Below are 21,404 nucleotides of genomic sequence, written 5' to 3'. Positions count from 1 at the left end.
CAAAGTCGCGGGCAACATCATCAATCAAGTGTTTGCATATCGAAAGTTATTAATTAAAAATTAAAAAGTGATTAAATCGCTTGTTGGAATTCGATTACCTAGAGAAATCACTATCTTTTATGCAAATAGTGCTAAAGACGAAGTCCATGTTTAACCTACTGACCCAAAGGATTTTATCGAGTATGAATATATTCTGCATTTAAACATCTTCGCAGGGAATTTGCTTTCACTTGAACTCACACATTTTTCGAGTGAAGGTACTAATTATGTAAATTAATTCCAATCTTGAGTAATTCAAATAAGCGCCTTGTCTAAAGAACGTGCATTTCGCTATTGGAATGTATCAATTAGTTTCCTCACTATATGTACCTAATGATATATCTAATGGACTTCTCTCACTAAAGGTTGTCTGGGAATGATCGCTTTAGTGATAAGACCGCCTTTGCACTCTAAGGTACGAGTTTAGTTTTCCTTTTGTATGTATCTCTCTCTGTTTATGTATGTATGTGTCTGTACAATAAAGTATTCAAATAGACAAATAAGCAAACAATAGTATGATGCAGTACAGAATCCATTCAAGGCTTCGACGAGCTTTATGACTCTGTAGATATATCTTCCTACACCTGCCTTTTTTGGGTGAGCACCATAGTTCTCATCAGTATCTAAACTTGCTTTTAGCTATAAGTAGCGATATCAGAGTGAACAACGATACTATACGTGATCGGTTGTTGGCAAAGTAAATTATTTATTTATTTATTTATTTTTACACTTTATTGCACATAACACAACACAAGTAAACATTGAAAAAACACAATACAGGATCTTAATCTAATAGCTGTAGCATGCAAAGGCGGCCTTATCGCTAAAGCGATCTCTTCCAGGCAACCTTTGACGAAAGGAATCACGAAAGCACGGGTTGGTGCGGCAGCCGAAAATGGCCCTAGGTATATTATATTATTATAAATTAGACTACATACACAGTACATTCTAATAATACACAAATATATATAAATATATATACCTATATACCTATATACATATCTCTATAATATACTATATACTTCTGTTTACATAGATAAATAATAGTTCTTCAAACGATTTTTGAAGGAGTTTAAGGATTTCGCCTGACGTATTTCAGCTGGGAGAGAATTCCAGAGTTTGACACTGTTAGTGGTGAAAGAGTTACCATAGTATACCGTGCAGCTGTGTGGAGTCATAAGCTTATTGTCGGTGCTGGAGCGGAATATATATAAATTATTTATTAACATAGTAAAACTTTCATTGGGTCACTAATAAAATTGACTAGTGGCCTGATTCTTCTACTAAATACAGCATCCAGCCGTTAATTGTAACGGCGATTGCCGCTATAACCGTAACATTTGCACATATTAAGGTTAATACACTAGAGAGGCAAGAAACAAATAAGCGTATGACTTGTCAATAATTACTATCCACGGAGAGTTCTGTTATTACTCCTACATAAAGAGTAATGTTAGCGGGAAAACAAGCTCGGAGGCTGTACAAATCGCATAGAGTATAGTTTACATACATTTTCTGATTTTAGAACAGCTTTGTTGTACAAATATAGGCTTAAGGAATAAGACATTGACGCCTGCGAGCCGGCCGTTGGTTCCCTTGTAGGGCCTGGGACCCACAATCCCGTCATGTCAACACATAAGGCAAGTTCCGCGCCCCATTAGAACCGACACACAAATTACAATTTCATTCAATGTAAATACGAGGAGCATACTCGTAACTCGACTGTCGATGCTAATGGCTGAATTTAGACACGGCTAATGCTTTATCATGAGGATTAAGCCGTTTGGTTTCGTTGTGACAGCAAGCGTCAATTTATTCCATTCACCAGCGCTGAAGATACACTAAAAGGCATTAGCAATAAGCTTTAACGGTGGTCTTTGTGCATATTATTTCTGGAATGCTGATTGCAATGCAACTAGGCAATTCTCATGTCATATCGAAGTAGTAATTTCCTATATATTATGTTTAATGATAATGACCATTACCACTGTATATACAGTTCATGAAATAGTGTATACCTGTTATTTTCATCGAATCGATATTCATCACTAATACTATCCATACTTAATATTACAAATGCGAAAGTGTATCTGTCTGCCTGCCAGTTATTTTACGGTCCATCTATTTAATTAATTTTGTAAGTACAGAGATAATTTGCATGCCGTGGAAGGCTACTTTTTGTCCCGAAAATTCAAAGTTCCCACTAGATTTTAAAAATACCTAAATCCACACCGTCGCGCGTCGAAGCCGCGGATATCATCTATTTGGTTCAGAGTTTGGAGACGCATTTATAGGTTACTTTTTGTCACGGAAAATCAAAGAGTTCCCACTGTATTTTAAAAATATTATAATCGTCGCGGACGAAGTGCGGGCATTATCTAGCAAAAATATTGCAATAAGTAATAAGCAGTAAAAGCATAAGTACCTAAATTGTAACTAAACGCATACGTAGATAAAGAATTTATATCTAAGTTTATCATCAAGGATCAAAATTAAAATCGATATCTTTTCTCTATAATGTAAGCCGCCATAGAGAAAGGTTTTTCAGAAGCTCCATCCAAGCGAAGCTGCGATCAGCTAATCAGCCTATAGTAAAACCTAATGACATAACGTACCAAACACAAAGAAAACTGTAATGGGGGTATCCACTTACAATAAGGCGTATCAGGATCTAGGTACAAGAAATCAAAGGCGATATCCATAGTGTGCCAACCAGTACAGGTATGGTGAAACGTAAATAGCAGGTTGGAAGCATCCGGCTCATTGAAAGCGCTGACCCCATCTGATCGGCGCTCGCGGCTAGTTGCACATTTGCAGCAAGTGATATCCGACATGGGAACACAATGGCTTTACTAGCGAATCCCTGTAAGGTCCCTTATAAGTATAAGATATTTTATGATTGGTGGGACTTTACAATATAGTCATTTTGTAGAATATATACTTATACAATCAGATGTTGCCCGTGACTTCATCCGCGTGAGGTACGGTTTTAGAAAATCTTTGTTATCCCGGGATAAAATGCGTCCTATCGGTATTCATCTCCCGAATGCAAGCTATCTCGTGATGTTGTCCGCGTTGGTTCAACGGATGAAGAGTGAAAATTTAATAGGCACATTTAGGCATATTTTGTAAAGTATGAAAGGTTATTATTATTGGTCTCTGATTTTAGTATTCCGCCCGTCCGGCTTCCGTTTTCCCCGCTAACTATAATATTGGTAACTTCAAAAGAACAACACTTTCTAGGTAAGCGAGCTTCACCTTGGCAGCATCACGTCTTACTGCTCGGTGTGTAGTTAAAAATCCATCAATGAATAGAACACCGAATTTTAGTCAAAACCTACACATCTAGCATATGAACTCTAAATACCGGTCAGTGACTTAGTCATCTTTTGAAGCCTACGCTAGCTCAGTGTTCAATCACCTATGGCTATTATCGATATAGGACAGTAGGTTATATGATACATCCTACACACTACAACGTGAATTTGCATTTCTAAAACCTGTTCTCCATAAAATTATTAGTTTGATTTTAGTCATGAACAACCACTTTCTTTATTTAGATATCAAGATAGCGATTTTATATAGGTAGAGATATCTTACTATCGTGTTGTATGTTCTATAAGTAAGCATGCTATTCGAAAACTGAGTAAATACATTCTAATGTAATAAATGCGCAAGAGTGTCCGTTTGATACATTTTTCACGGCTGATTTTAACTTTTTAAATTATACTTTTATCCCGGAAAATAAAAAAAGACTTTCCACGGGATTTTAAAAAAACCTTTTTAAATCTACGTGGACAAAGTTGTAGGCTTCATCTATTTGGCACAGAGATAGCTTGCATTCTGGACATTTTCTTTTAAATTCATTATAGGTAAACGCCTGACCACAATCACACCTGATAGAAAGTAATGATGAGGCCTAAGTTGGGACGCGTTTTCCTAGAAGATGCTTATTTACTCTTGTTTTAAAAAATACCCGGGTTGTAACATTAATATAGGCTACTTTCTACCCCAGAAAATCGAAGTTCCCACGTGATTTTTAAATTCAAGCGGACTAAACGCGGGCATAATCTAGTATTCCATAAATAGTTTCGTAATAAAAAAATGATTGTAGTCAAAATATGCTATAGATTAAATAAACTTAATAATATCATAAAACTATTGGACATGGATAACTAGGGAGGTTTTTATAGTATAGTAGTTAATGTACATTAATAAATTTTATCATTATCATAGTGTGAACCTACTGACTATATGAAAAGTAGTTGCTAAGGAAACAAAACGTTAACATTTTACAGCGTGTAAGGAACTAGTTTAGAGATTAGTCTATGATCAATTTTGTAACTATATTATGTGCGGGTCAAACACTGCTGGAGGCGCGTAAGTTTTGATAGGCATCCGTAGCGGCACCTAATGCTTTTACTCCTATTATTTTACGCTATTCACGTTGACGGCTTATTTTATTTTCATGTTATCTCTACATAGTATAAATCACTTCCCGGTGTCTGTATGTACGCTTAGATCTTTTAAAATACGGAACGGATTTTAATGCGGTTTTCACCAATAGATAGTGATTGACAAATAATTTAGCTATATTTTTTACTTTACATTTTTTTTCATTTGTTCTAATTTTGAAATCAAGAATAAAAAATCTGTGTCATTGACACATTTGAAGCCATGGATGGTTCTGGATTAGCTCAGCTTATTTGTGTTTGAACAGAGGCAAAAAATAGATACAAAAATATTACAAAATAGGGCTCCGTTTTTACCCTTTACCCTAATGGAATCCTAAAAAAGGACGAACTACTTACAAGACAAAAATTAAAATCGCTTTACATAACACCAATGAATTAATTAACATAATTATGTCATTTTTAAGTTCATAAGCAAGATTTAAAATAATTAGTGTGAGAAAGGAAATAAAGGCCGATCAATACTTTAAACCTGTACAAAATAGTAATGTATCAAGTTCCTTATCTTTTCCCAGTAACAAAGGACTCGTAAATTAAATGTCAATCACGTTGAAAGTGACTCACGCATGAAATTGATTCGGGACTTCAGACGTCTTAATCTTTTTTTAAAATGCACTTATAATAATTATTATTTGTTATGTTAACCTGCCAAGTCCATAATATTAACAGTATTAAAAAAAATCGCCAATATACAAAAATATACTCGCGAAAATACTCTAATATATAGGTATATCTATTTCTGCCTATTTTTATTATCATCCCTAAATTTGAATTCCCGCAGGAACTCAGGGATGACACCTATCTAGATAATCAAGCAATCAATCAGTCAGCCTGTTTGCGTCCACTGCTGGACATATGCCTTCCTAAGAGCGCGCCAACAGACGATCCTCCGCCTTCCTAGTGCCTCATCTACCCGTTACCTTCTTAAGGTCGTCAGTCCAGCCGGTTGGAGGTCGTCCCACACAGCGCTTGCTTATTTTTTTTCTGCGATAAAAAATAGCCTGTGTCCTTCCCCGGGATGCAAGCTATCTCTGCACTAAATTTCGTCAAAATCGGTTGAACGGTTGGGCCGTGAAAGGCTAGCAGACAGACAGAACAGACACACTTTCGCATTTATAATATTAATATGGATATGGATAATGAGCCTGGATCCATTTATTTTATTTTATGAGTAACGACACAGACACGGCGAAAAATAATTAAATAACACGGCAGGTCGTTTTGTGCCTTGAAAATATTCGTCCATTGAGTTCCAAAATTTTGATTGACTCTACCGATACTTCAGTTCTTCGGAAAAAGAATTCAATGAGCCATTTAAGACACAATGCAGAGATAGTTACGTTACAAAAGAAGTAAAAAATCATAATAAGTATTGGACGGTTGTCGTTTAATACTAACAATATACAATTTGTCGGCCATTGGCAGGCGTATGTATTTTTACAATAAAAATGGTATAAGTTATACCGTTGAGAACTGAGTGGACAACGCGAAATAGACAAGGACCGTTATAAACATTGTATGGGAAACGTGAGCGTAACATAATGCAACGAGCTACCATCTACACGTATATTGTTGGCAATATCTATTAAAAAACTATTTAGAAACTAATACGATTTGATTGCCGCTCTTTTTCTAACGCTTCTGATGGGGTTTTTGCTCTTGGAGTAAACTAATACCAATTACAATATTCCAATCTATAGCTAGTTTATAAGTAGTACCAGTTGTCTGTATAAGTACGGATCTCATTTAACCCTTAAAATAATAATTGATCAATTTTTTTTCCATTTTGTTCGAATTTATTGAAAGCTTTATTAAAAAAACATAATTGTAGACTAAAACGGTTAATTTGTTATAACGGTATCGCATTTAGTATGGTACAGTTATTATGTTTTATAATTAAAGATAATTATAAAGTTAACGCCCCGAGATAGGAATCATAAATGTTTTACATTCATTCGTGGGAATGTTATGTGTGAATCATAATTAGACAGTTCTAGTCCGAGTAAACAAGTAGAGATGGTGTGAACAAAATAATTGTTATTGGTTAGCGAACAACTAAAATGACATCGTAAAAGTTTTTTTTTTGTTACAGATAACAAATGCTGCCCCGACCTGTACCTCACAGAACGATGCGGATTTTACTAAGTTTTATGATGGTGGTGTGCGCTGCACAGGCTGCTAAAAAGTTCGAGGGAACTCTCAGATCGGCAGCAGATGCCCCACCTCAAGACAATCTCGCTGTGGAGTCAGGTCCACCAGAACCCGCTGTTGTTGTCGCGCCAGAAGAATATACGAATCCAGGAGCGCCACCACCTTCGAAGCCTGCTCCCAAGCCCGAAGAACCTGAGGAACCAGCATCGGCCCCAGAAACTGCATCAGGTGGTGTCCCACCCTCAGCACCTAGTGGTATTTCTGCTCCATCGGCACCGGCTAACTCACTTGAGGAATGTGATCCAGAAAAGATTGGATTTGAACTCGTAACGGGGTAAATTTATAATTTATTTTTATACATACATAATCGTTTTACCTAAGCACATAAATTGCGGAAAACAGGGTGAAAGTTTTGAAAATAAAGATATATATGCGTTTCACTGTTTTCACTCCTCTAGTGGTAGAATTTCACTGAAATTCTAACCACTAGAGGAGTTAAATAGGGGTTGGAAATTGTATCAAACTCCGTAATTTTTCAAGACATACCCATGAACATTAGTACTAGAGCTTTCGGTTAAAAATAAATTAACGCGTAAACTCCTCTCGCACCATTTTAACTTTTTGTGTCAAATTTCATGTCAAAAGTACGATTTTAGTCCTAGGTAGTTATAAAGGTGAACCATACTTTTGACATGACAGTTGACCCCTAGAGTTAAAATGGCGCGTGAGGAGTCATTTTGTACGGATTTTAAATACGTGTTTCAGGATTTTTAAAAATTCCAGCCCTCGCCGATTTTCGAAAATTCCACTCGAGCGAAGCTTGAGTGGGTCAGCTAGTTTGAAAATAAAAACAAATACCGACCACATATTTTATGTTTTAGTTTTGCAAAATAGGTTTTAATTAACTCTTGTTTATGGACAGATACGTGTTCTCGGCGCCATCGCACATTCTAGACGACATCCCTGGTACGCTGATGCTCACCGATTGCCTAGAGCAGTGCCAGGCCAACGACACCTGCCGTGCCGTGAACTACGAGACAGGCCTCTGCGTCCTATTTAGCTCCGACGCCGACCAGTTGCCAGGTTAGCCAATTGCCACTTTATTAAAAATGTAATACTGTAACGGGTTGTCAGCATAATAGTGTGTAATTCAAAAACAGCTCAATAGCAGCTCCCTGAGATATACAAGTACTGTTATTGATTGATAGTCGAGAATTTCTAGGAAGTTGACGGAGTACAATTATTTTGATCAGGCAATTTTGCAACAATGGAGAAAGGATAAAAAGCGAACTACAATAGCGAATCAATAGTATAATAAATTACATACACTGACTCCAACGTTATGTTTTTCTTTGTGGTGATATTACAATATCCCAATTACTTTCGTTTGTTTATTAAAGTGATGTCAGTGCGTGACTATACAGCTATATCCTCTTTATTTTTAGGGTTCTGTACGTCCAAATGAAAAACGGAATCTTTATAGGATCACTCATGTCTGTCTGTCAGTCTGTTACCGCCAATTTATTTCGTATCTACTGGATCGATTAAGATAAAATTTTGTACATATAGGTAATATGGATTTCTGTAGCCCAAACATGGACGTGTAACGTAAATAAATGAGTTTTGAATATGGGGGTCACTTTTGGAGGGGCAAATTAGAAAATAAAAAGAAATGTTTTGCAAATTGTAGCATGTGACATGCCAAATTAAAGTGCTTGTTGTGAGGGTCAAAAATATGTATTTTATATAATTATAAAATTGTTTTAAACTTATTCAAGAAATTGAAAGCACCCCTTCAAAATTGACCACTCCCCGTCCCCTTATATACTATTGAGCCTAAAAATTTGAAAAAAATAGAGAAAATAGTTCTTTTATTGTAGATTACAGGGAAACAAAAATTTCTCAATATTGTGCGTAGGTACAAACTTAATAATATTCATTGTACGGAACGCTCTCCACACGAGTTCAACTCGCATTTGCCCAGGTTTTCAGTTAATATTAGTTTTGTCGAAATTCTGTAAATGTTTATTTACTGTTTTGTTGCAGGAGCTTTGACCAAATCTCAATTCCCGGTGTTCACTATTTACGCTCAAAAGTCGTGCTTGGGAGTGAAGCCATGTGAGAGGGCGTGGTGCTTCGATCGTGTCCGTGGCTATAACCTTAAAGGATTCGGCAAGAGGACGCACACTGTGGACACGAGACAAATGTGCCTTGACTTATGCTTGGGCGAGAATGAGTTTGTTTGCAGGTAAGGGGACACTGTTATAATGACACTAGGTATTGAGCTATGCTTGGATCAAATCAGAAATGAGGAGATCCGTAGGAGGACCAGAGTAACCGACACAGTTCAGCAGGTTGCGAAGCTCAAGTGGCACATAGTTTTAAAAACCGATAGATGTTGTCCCAAAGTGTTTAAATAGCGGCCTCACACCGCAAAGCGCAGGTTGACAGACGACATCACACGAGTCGCAGACAGCCTAATGGCATGTGGAAGTCCCTGCAAGAGACCTATATCCAGCAGGGGTCGTGCATCCATTGACGATGATGATGATGATGATTATAATGACACCACAATTAAACACCTTAAAGTCTGATTTCATTTAATTATCTCACTAAGCAAAGTTTAATAATAGATAAGTATTCCATCCAATAATAACGAACACTTCGAGTCACTTAAAATTTATTTCTACACCACAATTGTAGGAAGTGGTAAGACCCTATTGTGAAATGGTGTTCATTTATACGAGGGAATGCAGATCCAGGGTATAGGAAAGGTCATAACATCTTCATTCGCATTCTGTTATTTATTCATACTTTCGATAAGGAAGCAGAGATATCAAGATTGTTGGAATTAATATTATACGCTTTGTTGAATGTGAGGTTGATTCAATTGACTATGGACCGGAGGTTCTACTCAGTTATTGCCTTATCTAACTGCCAGAGATTTGCTATCACAAATAAAGATCCTGAGGACAGATAAACTATTACTGAGTTTGTTATTAAAGGTTGTATGGATTAGGAAATGTGCTTGAGCAATATAATATGTAAAAAATAGTTAGAATAAAAAGTTAAGATCATCATCATGATCAACCCATCGCCAGCACACTACTGAAAACAAGCCTCCTCTCCGAAAAAGATGGATTTAGACCATAGTCCGCTGTGGCCAAGTGATTCGCAGACTTCACACACCTTTGAGAACAATATGGAGATCTCTTAGATATGCAGGTTTCCCCATAATATTTTCCTTCACCGTTAAAGCGAGTGATATTTTATATTGCTTAAAACGCACATAGCTCTGGATAGAGGTCGAACTCCCAACCTCCCAAATAGGAGGCGAACGTCTTAAGAACAATGCTATCACGGTTCTTAAAGGTTGTCATAATTATAAACGTAGATGCGTTATTGCAATGAAGCGAAGAAGCGAAACAATCAAATCTTTATAATGATAGAAATACTAATAGTTATAGCATTTACTGGTTCGTCTCATTAAAACTCAATCGGCTGTTTTTATTACACAATTCTCGGTACTCAAGATAGAAGTTAAATCTATTCATGCATAAATCCTGCGATGAACGTATTTTTAAATTGTATAATAATTATTAGGGTATGTTATAAATGTTTACAATGAAAATGGAGACTTAATTTATATTTCTTCATGGTTAATTGTGATCTAACACTAATCTTATCTTAATAATTAGGGCAATTTTTATAGGTATATACAGGATTATCGATAACGTCATGATCCCGTTGAGAGGAGGGAAGGTCAAATGTTATCAAATGATCCCATAATACATGGGTATACCAGTATTATGAGTGAAAAGTGATTTTCAGAAAAAAAAACACGAAAAAATTAATAAACAAAGTAATGTATAAAGTACAACTTTTTATTACTAGATACAGATATGCCGATTGATTTTTAAAAAATCCTCAAAGAAATAGAACCATAATGATAAGTCATAATAATTAACTACTGATTTACAATTTAAACTTCAACGTATAAAAATAAATTAAAACTCCTTTAAGGGAATGTGTATTTAATGAGTGCAACTATAGAAAATGTAAGGATGTCGATCAAACTATACCAATTATCCCTTTTATGGAGGTTCAGGAATCTTCGAGGTGCATTTAACTGGATAAATCATCGAGTGCTATTCCTGCTAGGGCATTTTTGAATTTGAGAAACGGCCATTATATACAAAGCAGGGAGGCCAATTGCAAACTCCGTTTCTGAGACGTCTTACGAAACAAGACACTGCCCTATTGTGTTTGCTTCCTTACCCAGGATTTTTGACATCATTAATATAAATTGTTCGTATACCTAAAGTTAGATTAAACGCTGTTTGATACGCTGTTTATACCGTTGTAATGCCAGTTTAATACTGATGTGCATTGAATGTCTTAAGACGTGTAACAATACGAATTGCGTTCCTACTATTGTTAAGTACGTGTACTTAAAGCTACCGTAGACACTATTAAATTTAAAATAATCTGCCGGAAACCTTAAATTCATACTAATATTAAAAAAGGAAAGTGTGTCTGTTTGACTAATGTCTGTTACCTTTAACGACTGCTACGAGGGACTAAGATAGCTTGCATTCCCGAGGAGGAAAATCTACGACTTCCCATGAGATTTAAAAAAACTTCTACACTATAAAACTATGTCTAGCATTAATTTCCATGGCAACCATCTCATCCAACCATAAGCGGTACCTACTAGTCTTCAGCGGAAGTTGCTACGTCACGCCACGTCGAAAAATAAACGTACTCTACAATCAGTTGCGACTACGAGCTTTTTCTTCAATCTGGATCAACAGACACAATGAAGACAAGGAAAAAATTAGATTAACAAAAAAGTGGCGTTCAGATTAAAGAATGAGAGTAGTTGGAAAAGCATACCGTTGGGTACAAATCGTATCTTCATTGAGGTTGGTGCCAGCTTACCCCGGGCGGCGCAAATCGCGATCTCAAGCAGTCACGACATTTGGCAAATATTCCGTGGACGTGGCGAATGGCGATGCGCGGTGTGGGAGCGAGCTGCCCTATCGCTTCCTACTTTCACGATACAATAACCGATAAGGCACACATTGCTCTTCGGGACTCATTGAAAGTCTATAAATTCAAGGAGAAACCTGTCCTTAAATGTCACCGTCGTGTTCCACTGCTCAAACTACACCACCTTTCCAATTTAATGTTAAATCTCGACTAACCCTGCACTTTAATCACTAACCTAACAATAGATGTATTTTTACTAATCAGTATTGTTCATCAGTATTGCAGCTAAAATAATCAGTTGTTTATTCTTACATCAGAGGGTTTAGTTAATTACAATTTTAAATTAACTCACGCTGTGTTATGCGTTATAACCAGTGATTGGAGTAAGTAGAGTATAATGCCTACACAGTTGTCTCTAACTAGAGAGATGATATAACTTTGAGTAGTTAAACCAATAAAATGTAGGTATATATTAGTTTTCAAATCCATACTTAATATTATAAATGCGAAAGTGTGTCTGTCTGTCTGCTAGCTTTTCACGGCCCATACGTTCAACCGATTTTGACGAAATTTGGTACAGCGATAGCTTGCATCTGGAGGAAGGACATAGGCTTTTTATCCCGGAAAATCAAAAAGTTCCCACGGGATTTTCAAAAACCTAAATCCACGCGGACGTAGTCGCGGGTATCATCTAGTTATTCATATATTATTTTTTCAAATCCCCGCAATTTCGGGAATTCTGTTGGTACATATGTAGGTACATGTATTAGTTATCGAAGTAAGTAGAGCAACTCTAGGTCAATGGTCTTTAAAGTTCAGGATGCCCTCGACTTCATAAAATACGGGGATAAAAAATCCCGTGGGAACTCTTTAATTTACCGGGATAAAAAGTAGCATATGTCCCTCTCCAGGTCATTAAAAGACCAAAAAAATAATTACGCCGATCAGTAGCTCCGTTGCGAAGTGATTGGAGGTTAAATCAACAAACCAATAAACCAACAAACAAACATATTTTCGCTATAATGTAAGTAGTGATTTTGTTCATAGATTTATAGATAATTCTAAAACTCCGCGAAATGAAAAGATAATTGTTATTAGCAATCTACAAGTTTACAACAGTTCAAGAGGTTAATATCAAGTAATTGAATTATCGTCAATAAATGGTCTATTCCTCGCTTAAACTAAGACCACCGAGAATTATTGTGACTACGGAATGTAGCTATAAATCAGTTATATTGTTGGCTCGCAGATAGAAAGATTATTTTAAATAATTCACGTCTCTATATTTATTAGTTTTCTTTGTTCTTTATTACGTATACCGTAAACATCTATATCTATATTATATAATGTTATAAAGAGGAGCAATTTGTTTGTTTGAAATCGATAAACTTTGAATCTAAAGAACCGATTTTTAATACTTCTTTCACAATTAGACAGCTACTTTATGCAGAAGTAACATAGGCAGCGTTTTTTTAAATGGGTGTCCCAATTAAAAAAAAACGCTGCCTGTATAGGATAATCTAAAACCACTGGAGATACAAAGAAACTGTTTTAGGTCTTTTGTTGCGAAAGCAATTTTGGCATGATAAATTTTTTGATCAAGCGTGAGTTGTCCATAAATAAATTTAAAAAAAATACCATTTTTTGAATTCTGACAGTATGATTGCTTTTTGATAGCATTTTTTCACTTGTTTACAATTTACAAGATCACTGATCAAGCTGGTACGAAAAGGCCACCATTCTATAGATAGAGCAAAAATATTTCGCGTTCTACGATATAACCGAACTATTTTCAAAATAAAAATAGAAAATCGCTTTAATCAGTACCCTTATTATAAATGCGAAAGTATGTTTGTTTGTTGGTTTTGTTAGTTTGTCCTTCAATCACGTCGCAATGGTGCAACGGATTGACGTGATTTTTTTGTATTGGTGTAAATTAAGACCTGGCGAGTGTCATAGGCTACTTTTATCCCGAAAAATCAAAGAGTTCCCACGGGGTTTTGAAAAACCTAATTCCACGCGGACGAAGTCGCGGGCATCAGCTAGTATTTAAATAAATAAAAATCTTAGGATACGGAGACTAAAATCGAATATTGCAATAAGATGAACATTTGAATAGATGTTTCGTGTAAATGCGTTCCTAGGTGCTCAAAGGGAACGAGATCAAAATCGATAGTAAATCAAGAGAAAATATAGACAAGATGAACAAAGATATTGTCCTTATGCGGGTGGTCAGTATAAAGCAATAAAGGGCTTGAGGTCAAAGTTACATAACTAACGTCTGATACGAACCCATAATAAAATCGCAACAGAGAAACCTTTGCTATCCTTTTTACTTTGAAATGTATTAAATTTATCGTTCACTTCGTTTTATTTCTGTATTATAAATTTATACCAATGCTAAGAGCACTAGATTATCTTAAGTTTTAAAAGCTAATCCATACTAAATGATATTAATATTATAAATGCAAAAGTGTCTGTCTGTATACTAGCTTTTCACGTTCCATCCGTTTAACTGATTTTGACACGTATACCTAGAGAGAGCCTTGCAAAGGCTACTTTTTATCCCGGGAAAATAAAGTTCCAAAAAAGTTTTTCAAAAACCAAAATCCACGCGGATGAAGTCGCGGGTATCATCAGATTTTGCAAGAGTTCTATCGATAATTACATTTTTATGTGCGAGTATATTATATCAATCGATGTCATTTCCCGCATTTAAATCCATCGTAAAGTGGTACGGTTTAAACTACCAACTTAACGCATAATCTTAAAAAAGCTGAGAATAAAGATGGGGTGATAATATCTTGAGAAAGTTCACACAGTAATATAGGAATGCAGCACCTATTAAAATGCGCACATTGTTGCAGATCGGCGAACTACAACAACAAAACGGGTGAATGCGTTCTGTCTAATCTGGACCGTCTTACTTTGGCTGGCACCAATGCTTTTCAACCTAACGAAGGTAATGATATTTCACATTTTACTATATTTTAATCGAATTGTATGTATTAGTAAACGCAATAGTAATGCAACAAATGCTTTCTAATATTTAAGATATCGACTACTTGGAGAACAACTGCGTAGAAGAACCTACGAAGCTGTGCGAGTTTAAAAAGATGAGCGGACGTATTCTAAAAACAGTAGACTCTGTATATCAAGATGTGCAAACGATTGAAGAATGTCGAGAGTTATGTCTTAATTCACCTTTCCGTTGCCATTCCTATGATCACGGAGACACGGGTGATCATGTTTGTCGTCTTTCTCATCATTCCAAAGCTACGCTCGCTGACATCCAGGTAAGTGGCGACATCAAAGCAATTAATTTAAAGAAGAAATAGAAACAAACTCGTTTATCTTATGGCCTTTTCTGGTTTTAGGATCCTTACTTGGAAGTTCCCGAAGCGGCCACTTATGAGCTGTCTTCGTGCTACAATGTTTCTATTGACTGTCGTGCAGGCGATATGGTTGCTCGTATTCAAACATCGAAACTATTTGACGGCAAAATATATGCAAAGGGAAGTCCTAACTCGTGCGTAGTTGACGTTAAGCAAAGTCTCGAATTTGAATTACATATGGGCTATAATAATATTGAGTGCAACGTTAAGCAAAATGGACTCGGCAGGTAATGATTTGGGCGATTTCCTTATTTCAATGACACATCCGGTAAATTCACTTCATAGGCAACACGTTTCAACAATATCTAATAACATAATTGTTCCAGATACTTAAATGACGTAGTCATTCAACATCACGATACGATTGTAACATCATCCGATCTTGGGTTAGCAGTGACTTGTCAATACGACCTGACGAATAAAACTGTAGCAAATGAATTTGATCTTGGAATTCATGGAGATATCAAGACAGACATTTCGGAAGAGGTCATCGTCGACTCTCCTAACGTAGCTATGAGAATAACAGACAGGAGCGGAGATGATACTATTGCTTCTGCTGAAGTTGGTGATCCTTTGGTAAATATTTCAATGATGATTATCCTCTACAAGTTGTTATTAATGTATTTCAATAATGAAATGATATTCATTCAAATTATTTTCCAGGCACTCCGTTTCGAAATCATGGATCAGAACTCTCCATTCGAAATATTTGTACGAGAACTTGTCGCTATGGATGGTGTAGACTCCAGCGAAATTACGCTTATTGACAGTGATGGTTGCCCGACCGACCATTTCATCATGGGACCTTTATACAAGTCGACTTTAAGCGGAAAGGTAAATTTAATATGGCACCATAAAATACTTAATGAAATTAACTTATTTAAAGTAAATTTCTTTTTTGAACTAATTTCTTGTCATTATATTTTTTATTTCCTTTTTTACAGACGCTGCTCTCCCACTTTGATGCTTTCAAGTTTCCATCGTCCGAAGTCGTGCAGTTCCGTGCTTTGGTAACACCTTGCATGCCCACTTGTGAACCAGTTCAGTGTGATGGAGGACCAAATGAACTACGATCAGTCACATCATACGGACGCAGAAAGAGGCGTTCGTCCCCAGCGCTCCCTACTGATGATATGCTTCTAGTACAAACTATCCAAATCACTGACAAGTTCGGATTCGACAAACAGAAAGCGAAGAATGTAACGGAAGACGCAGTTTTTGTCCGCGAAACAGACGTCACTTGCGTTAACGCATCTGGAGCAATGTTAGCAGCTGCCGCTTTCATCGCAGCTCAACTAGTCGTGCTGGCGGCGTGGACGTGCAGTTGGCAGCGGAGACGCGCAGCAGCTAAAGCTGCGGAACTACTTCCCGGACCTAACGCACCATCTGCCCTCTGTAAAGTCTACGATGCTAGTTTTACCCGTGCGCACCAGAGGCACTTTTGAGTAGATTTAGACCTGTCGACGTGATCATAAACGTCTGCAATAATAGTTTATTTACTTAATTTAAATACCCCCGTCGAGTCCAAGGCTCGGAAAGACAACGTAGTGGCCAATAAGACACGTTCATCTTTTTCGGAGCATAAGACGACGACAGCGGTTTTTACTATACTAAGTGTGAGCGCAACCGCTTCTAATGCCACGTCAGGCAAACTGAGAGTGTATTGCGCGACACGGAGACGGGGACGACCTGAAAAGCGTGCGCAAATGTGGATGGATGCTAGAAGTAACGCGTTGTGTGTGTCTGATGTTAGAGTGTTTGATGCGATTGAGTACGCTGGCTTGTCGCCATCTCTGGAGTCAATAGCGGGATTCAGGCCGTGAGTCGTTAACAAGATCACGTCGCTTATTCGTTTACTTTACGTTCGGACACTTTGCCGGCGTCCGAATTCGTATTGTACCATATTTTTAAAGTAGTATAAGCCTGATTTAATTGTAGTGATAAGTAAAAATTAACAATTCCAGTACCTTTTAAGTAGAAACCGAACACGTGACGCTTAGTCAAGCAACGGTAGATTGACGGCCATCCCGACTTCGTAATTTATTGAAATTAGTATTTTAGCGTAATTTATGTTCGGTTACGAATTAAAGCTACTAATATTATAAAAATTCTTAATTTAAACAAATAGATGCTTACGACTAAAACGTGCTATGTTCTACGTTATATAAATTAAAATTATTTATCATGGTGTATAGTGACTTATACAATATTTATATTATATTGAACTGTGAAATCAAATTTAATCCGTCCAAATTGCCAATTACCTGCAATAAACTTATTTTAAATATTCGGTCATTTTATTTTATCCCATTAGATATTACATATTTAGGTACGGAAGTAAAATTCAATTAAAAACACACAATTTATTAACACAAAACCAAATACTTTTACAATTATCAAACTTTTAATGATTGGAACAAAATTTAACACGTAAGACACAAAAAGTAAAAGTCGGAAATAAAGAAAACTATAATTCAAACCAGACCACGTTGATTACAGCACAAAAATCAGCAGCGAAATGAGCCCAGTGCTCGCGCGCGCTCAGCTTTTATAGCTAAGCTCATTAAGAGAGGTGGCGTGACCTAAGACGGCCTCTCCTGACTATGCGGCGTCCTCGCCCGCCAAAATAGCCAGAAAAGGTCGTGAGATCTTCTCTGCGGAGACTTGCAGCTGGTGCCGCAACGCTGTCGGCGTGCGGTGCGCGAGGGGAGACCGGTGAGGAGCTCGCCGAATGGAGCGATGCCTCTGCCTCTACCGCGTAAGGTGCCGGGGCAGACTCAGGTGCGGAAGGGGGACCAGCACCTGGGCCAACTACTTCATAGTCATCACCTGAAATTAGCTTCGATATAGCACAACTCCATAGCTATAAATGGTAACACAATGGGTAAGCAATTCGAAATGCGACTTAGTATTAGCTAGACATGTAGATAAATCATTTAGTTTTATGGGGTGTCCCTATCACCCAGAGGAGGTGACACCTAACAACCTATGAGACGTCTCAAACCTAGCGCGCGCTTCTTCTCATCATCTTCAGACCGCCAGACTCGGGGAACGGTCTCACACCGCCAGACTCGGGCAACGGTCTATGAAGCAGGAACTTGAGGTGACCATCATCAGACCACCAGACTCGGGCAACGGTCTCAGACCACCAGACTCGGGCAACGGTCTATGGAGCAGGAACTTGAGATGAACTTCATCAGACCACCAGACTCGGGCAACGGTCTCAGACCACCAGACTCGGGCAACGGTCTATGGAGCAGGAACTTGAGATGACCATCATCAGACCACCGGGCTCGGGCAACAGTCTATGAAAGTGCATCTCAACCAGCCACCGTTGAACTTCCCTTGAGGAGTAAAGCATTACCGTGATTTGTTTAGTCATAGCACAAAAATAGATGTCGTGGATCAGTCCGTCAGTAGATAAGTACGTAAGGGAGCAAGCAAGGCCTTTTTAGTAAGGAGGGTGAGAGTTTTGGGGCTATGATTAACAAAATCACGACTTTCATCTTCACCACCACAAAGTAGTCAACAAGCTGAACTTACATTCGAAGAAGGCACCACACGCATCCGGGCACCACTCTCCTTGCCAGGGCACCATGCCCTCCGCCGCCACCTGAGCGGTCTTGCCATACGACCCACTCAGCAGCTCCAGCTCGTAGCAGCCGATTCAGGACCTTGTATGGACCTCACATGCCAGAGTCAAACTTCCCCGTTGACTGGGAATACTTGATCACCAACACCATGCCTCCAGCCTTCAACACGCGAGGCGGACGACGATTCTGGTTAGCATAGGCATCCTGCCGGGACTGATTTTACCTCAGCAGCTTACTTGCCCTGGAGCGTCACATTTCACGCCATGCCGCTCGATCAAGCCGTGCAGTTTCTGCAACCACATTGTTGTGTGCTGGTGAGGAACTCTGGAGACCTGCTTGTTTGATATACAAACCAGGCAGTGAACCACATGCTTGACTACGAACTCACGTAGCCCAAGAATTCAGAAGTACTTCAGGATCAGGTCCAGAGTCTTTTCGACAAAGACTTGCAGCAGACTAAGACGGTATCACGAAAACCACGCTTCCGCTCCTACTGCTGAGTAGCGGTAATAGAGCGTAACACTTTAGTACACATACCGATGAGAGTCTAGCTGTCCCACTTACAGATACTCGACGAGCGTGTCCTGATCTGCGACCTGCACCATCTAAACCCAGTTGCTCGGCTTGGCGATGCCGTTGACTTAAAGGGTTGCAGATAGTCGCCACAACACATCATCGTGCGCTTTTAGTACTCAAAGGCGAAGATGAAGTCATAAATCCACTTACGGGTAACGCGCAGTAGCAGCAGCGCTCGGTGGCTGTGAAAGCGTTGTAGACGGTCACACCCTTAAACTGAAGACAAACCAAATGGTGGCGGAAGTGTTGACTGCCAACGCTTCTAGCACGTAGGAGTACTACCTACTCACTGCACCCTGGGTAAACCTTGCTAAAACAGGCGACCACACGCTTCTTGCCGTCGTTGTGGATCCACCTCAGCGCCGGGCCATAGCCGATGCTGCTGAAGTCAGTGTGCACCTCTGTTGGCAAATCTGTCAAGACTGCTACCTTGGACTCAGTGGTGAGTCGCCGAGTGATGTCCTGAGATACCTTTTCCTGCTCTGGCCTCAATGAAAAGGAACCTCTTTTTCCGACAGACGTGCAAGGCAGGCTGTCTGGATAGCATACTCCTCAACGTAGCGCCTAAAGTACCCAGCTAGATCTTAGATTGCCAGATTTGTTTGATGTACTCAAGGGGTAAGGACTTTACCTACGTTATGGCCTTGTCTTAAAGACTCGGCCTCGCCTGACCCTAACAAATGAATCTGATCAAAATGGCAAAATCGGAAACAATCGGTAACGGGAATTATCAGATTTTCTAAAAGAGTTGAATCTACCCACGTTACATTATTTACGAACGCACTACAGTGCGTCACTGACTCGCATATTATACGAAACACAAGTCCAAGACGGTATGCGTAGGTAACGTGATTTACTACAACACATACCTATCGAAATCATGGACACTAACTTTAAAAAAGAACATTCTCACCAATCAGCTCGTACAAGGGCTCGGCAGCGTTTATGCAAGCCCCACGGCACGCGCGGCATCGTGCCACAATACCAGTGAGCCGCCATGTTTGCGAGAGGCACCATAGCCCGCAGCGGCGCACGCAGCGCAGTACCACCAGCGCGCCGTCACGCTCGTGCAGTGCGCAGAGAGGCGCGGCAGCTGCGCGACACGGCGCAGCAACGCCAGCGCACCGTCAAGCTCGTGCAGAGCGCAGAGAGGCGCGGCAGCGGCGCAGCACGGCGCAGCAACGCCAACGCGCCGTCTCGCTCGCCAAGAGCGCAGAAATGCGCAGCAACGGCGCGGCACGGCGCAGCAACGCCAGCGCACCGTCACGCTCGTGCAGAGCGCAGAAAGGCGCGGCAGCGGCGCGGCACGGCGCAGCAACGCCAGCGCACCGTCACGCTCGTGCAGAGCGCAGAAAGGCGCGGCAGCGGCGCGGCACGGCGCAGCAATGCCAGCGCGCCGTCTCGCTCGCCAAGAGCGCAGAAATGCGCGGCAGCGGCGCGGCACGGCGCAGCAACGCCAGCGCGCTGTCTCGCTCGCCAAATGCGCAGAAAGGCGCGGCAGCGGCGCGGCACGACGCAGCAACTCCAGTGCGCCGTCTCGCTCGCCGAGACCGCAGAAAGGCGCGGCAGCGGCGCGGCACGGCGCAGCAAAGCCAGCGCGCCGTCTCGCTCGCCAAGAGCGCAGAAATGCGCGGCAGCGGCGCGGCACGGCGCAGCAACGCCAGTGCGCCGTCTCGCTCGCCGAGACCGCAGAAAGGCGCGGCAGCGGCGCGGCACGGCGCAGCAAAGCCAGCGCGCCGTCTCGCTCGCCAAGAGCGCAGAAATGCGCGGCAGCGGCGCGGCACGGCGCAGCAACGCCAGTGCGCCGTCTCACTCGCCGAGACCGCAGAAAGGCGCGGCAGCGGCGCGGCACGGCGCAGCAAAGCCAGCGCGCCGTCTCGCTCGCCAAGAGCGCAGAAATGCGCGGCAGCGGCGCGGCACGGCGCAGCAACGCCAGTGCGCCGTCTCGCTCGCCGAGACCGCAGAAAGGCGCGGCAGCGGCGCGGCACGGCGCAGCAAAGCCAGCGCACCGTCACGCTCGTGCAGAGCGCAGAAAGGCGCGGCAGTGTGCGCGACACGGCGCCGCAGCACCAGCGCATTGCCAGGCCAGAGCATGGCAAGCCTCGTTCTCATGCGGAATTCCAAAGCCCGCAGCCAAGGGCGCAGCATTGCGTCGGAACATTCGAGAAAAGAAAGATAAATGTGAG

At 40.2% G+C, this 21,404-nt stretch overlaps 2 protein-coding genes across 5 annotated transcripts in view; one reads left to right on the top strand and one right to left on the bottom strand.

Annotated features, from left to right (window-relative positions):
- The window catches only part of neo (neyo), a 64,758-nt gene extending 47,435 nt beyond the window's left edge, over positions 1 to 17,323 (top strand). For 2 of the 3 annotated variants that reach the window (XM_034972866.2, XM_069501184.1), the window contains 9 exons: positions 6,604 to 6,996; positions 7,585 to 7,745; positions 8,709 to 8,910; positions 14,522 to 14,616; positions 14,709 to 14,950; positions 15,032 to 15,276; positions 15,376 to 15,625; positions 15,713 to 15,883; positions 15,994 to 17,323. In XM_034972866.2, the coding sequence (XP_034828757.1) occupies positions 6,611 to 6,996; positions 7,585 to 7,745; positions 8,709 to 8,910; positions 14,522 to 14,616; positions 14,709 to 14,950; positions 15,032 to 15,276; positions 15,376 to 15,625; positions 15,713 to 15,883; positions 15,994 to 16,494 (2,253 nt within the window). In that variant the 5' untranslated portion in view covers positions 6,604 to 6,610 and the 3' untranslated portion in view covers positions 16,495 to 17,323. Of the gene's footprint in view, positions 1 to 6,225; positions 6,245 to 6,603; positions 6,997 to 7,584; positions 7,746 to 8,708; positions 8,911 to 14,521; positions 14,617 to 14,708; positions 14,951 to 15,031; positions 15,277 to 15,375; positions 15,626 to 15,712; positions 15,884 to 15,993 lie in introns of those variants that run through there. The other variant, XM_069501185.1, reaches the window with a different exon arrangement.
- Atg16 (Autophagy-related 16) overlaps positions 1 to 21,404 on the bottom strand; it is a 222,815-nt gene that overhangs the window by 179,996 nt on the left and 21,415 nt on the right. The window lies entirely within an intron of this gene.

This window comes from Maniola hyperantus, chromosome 10, assembly GCF_902806685.2.
Source record: "Maniola hyperantus chromosome 10, iAphHyp1.2, whole genome shotgun sequence".
In the NCBI taxonomy this organism is placed as follows: domain Eukaryota; kingdom Metazoa; phylum Arthropoda; class Insecta; order Lepidoptera; family Nymphalidae; genus Maniola; species Maniola hyperantus.
This window is presented reverse-complemented; position numbering and strand designations above follow the sequence as displayed.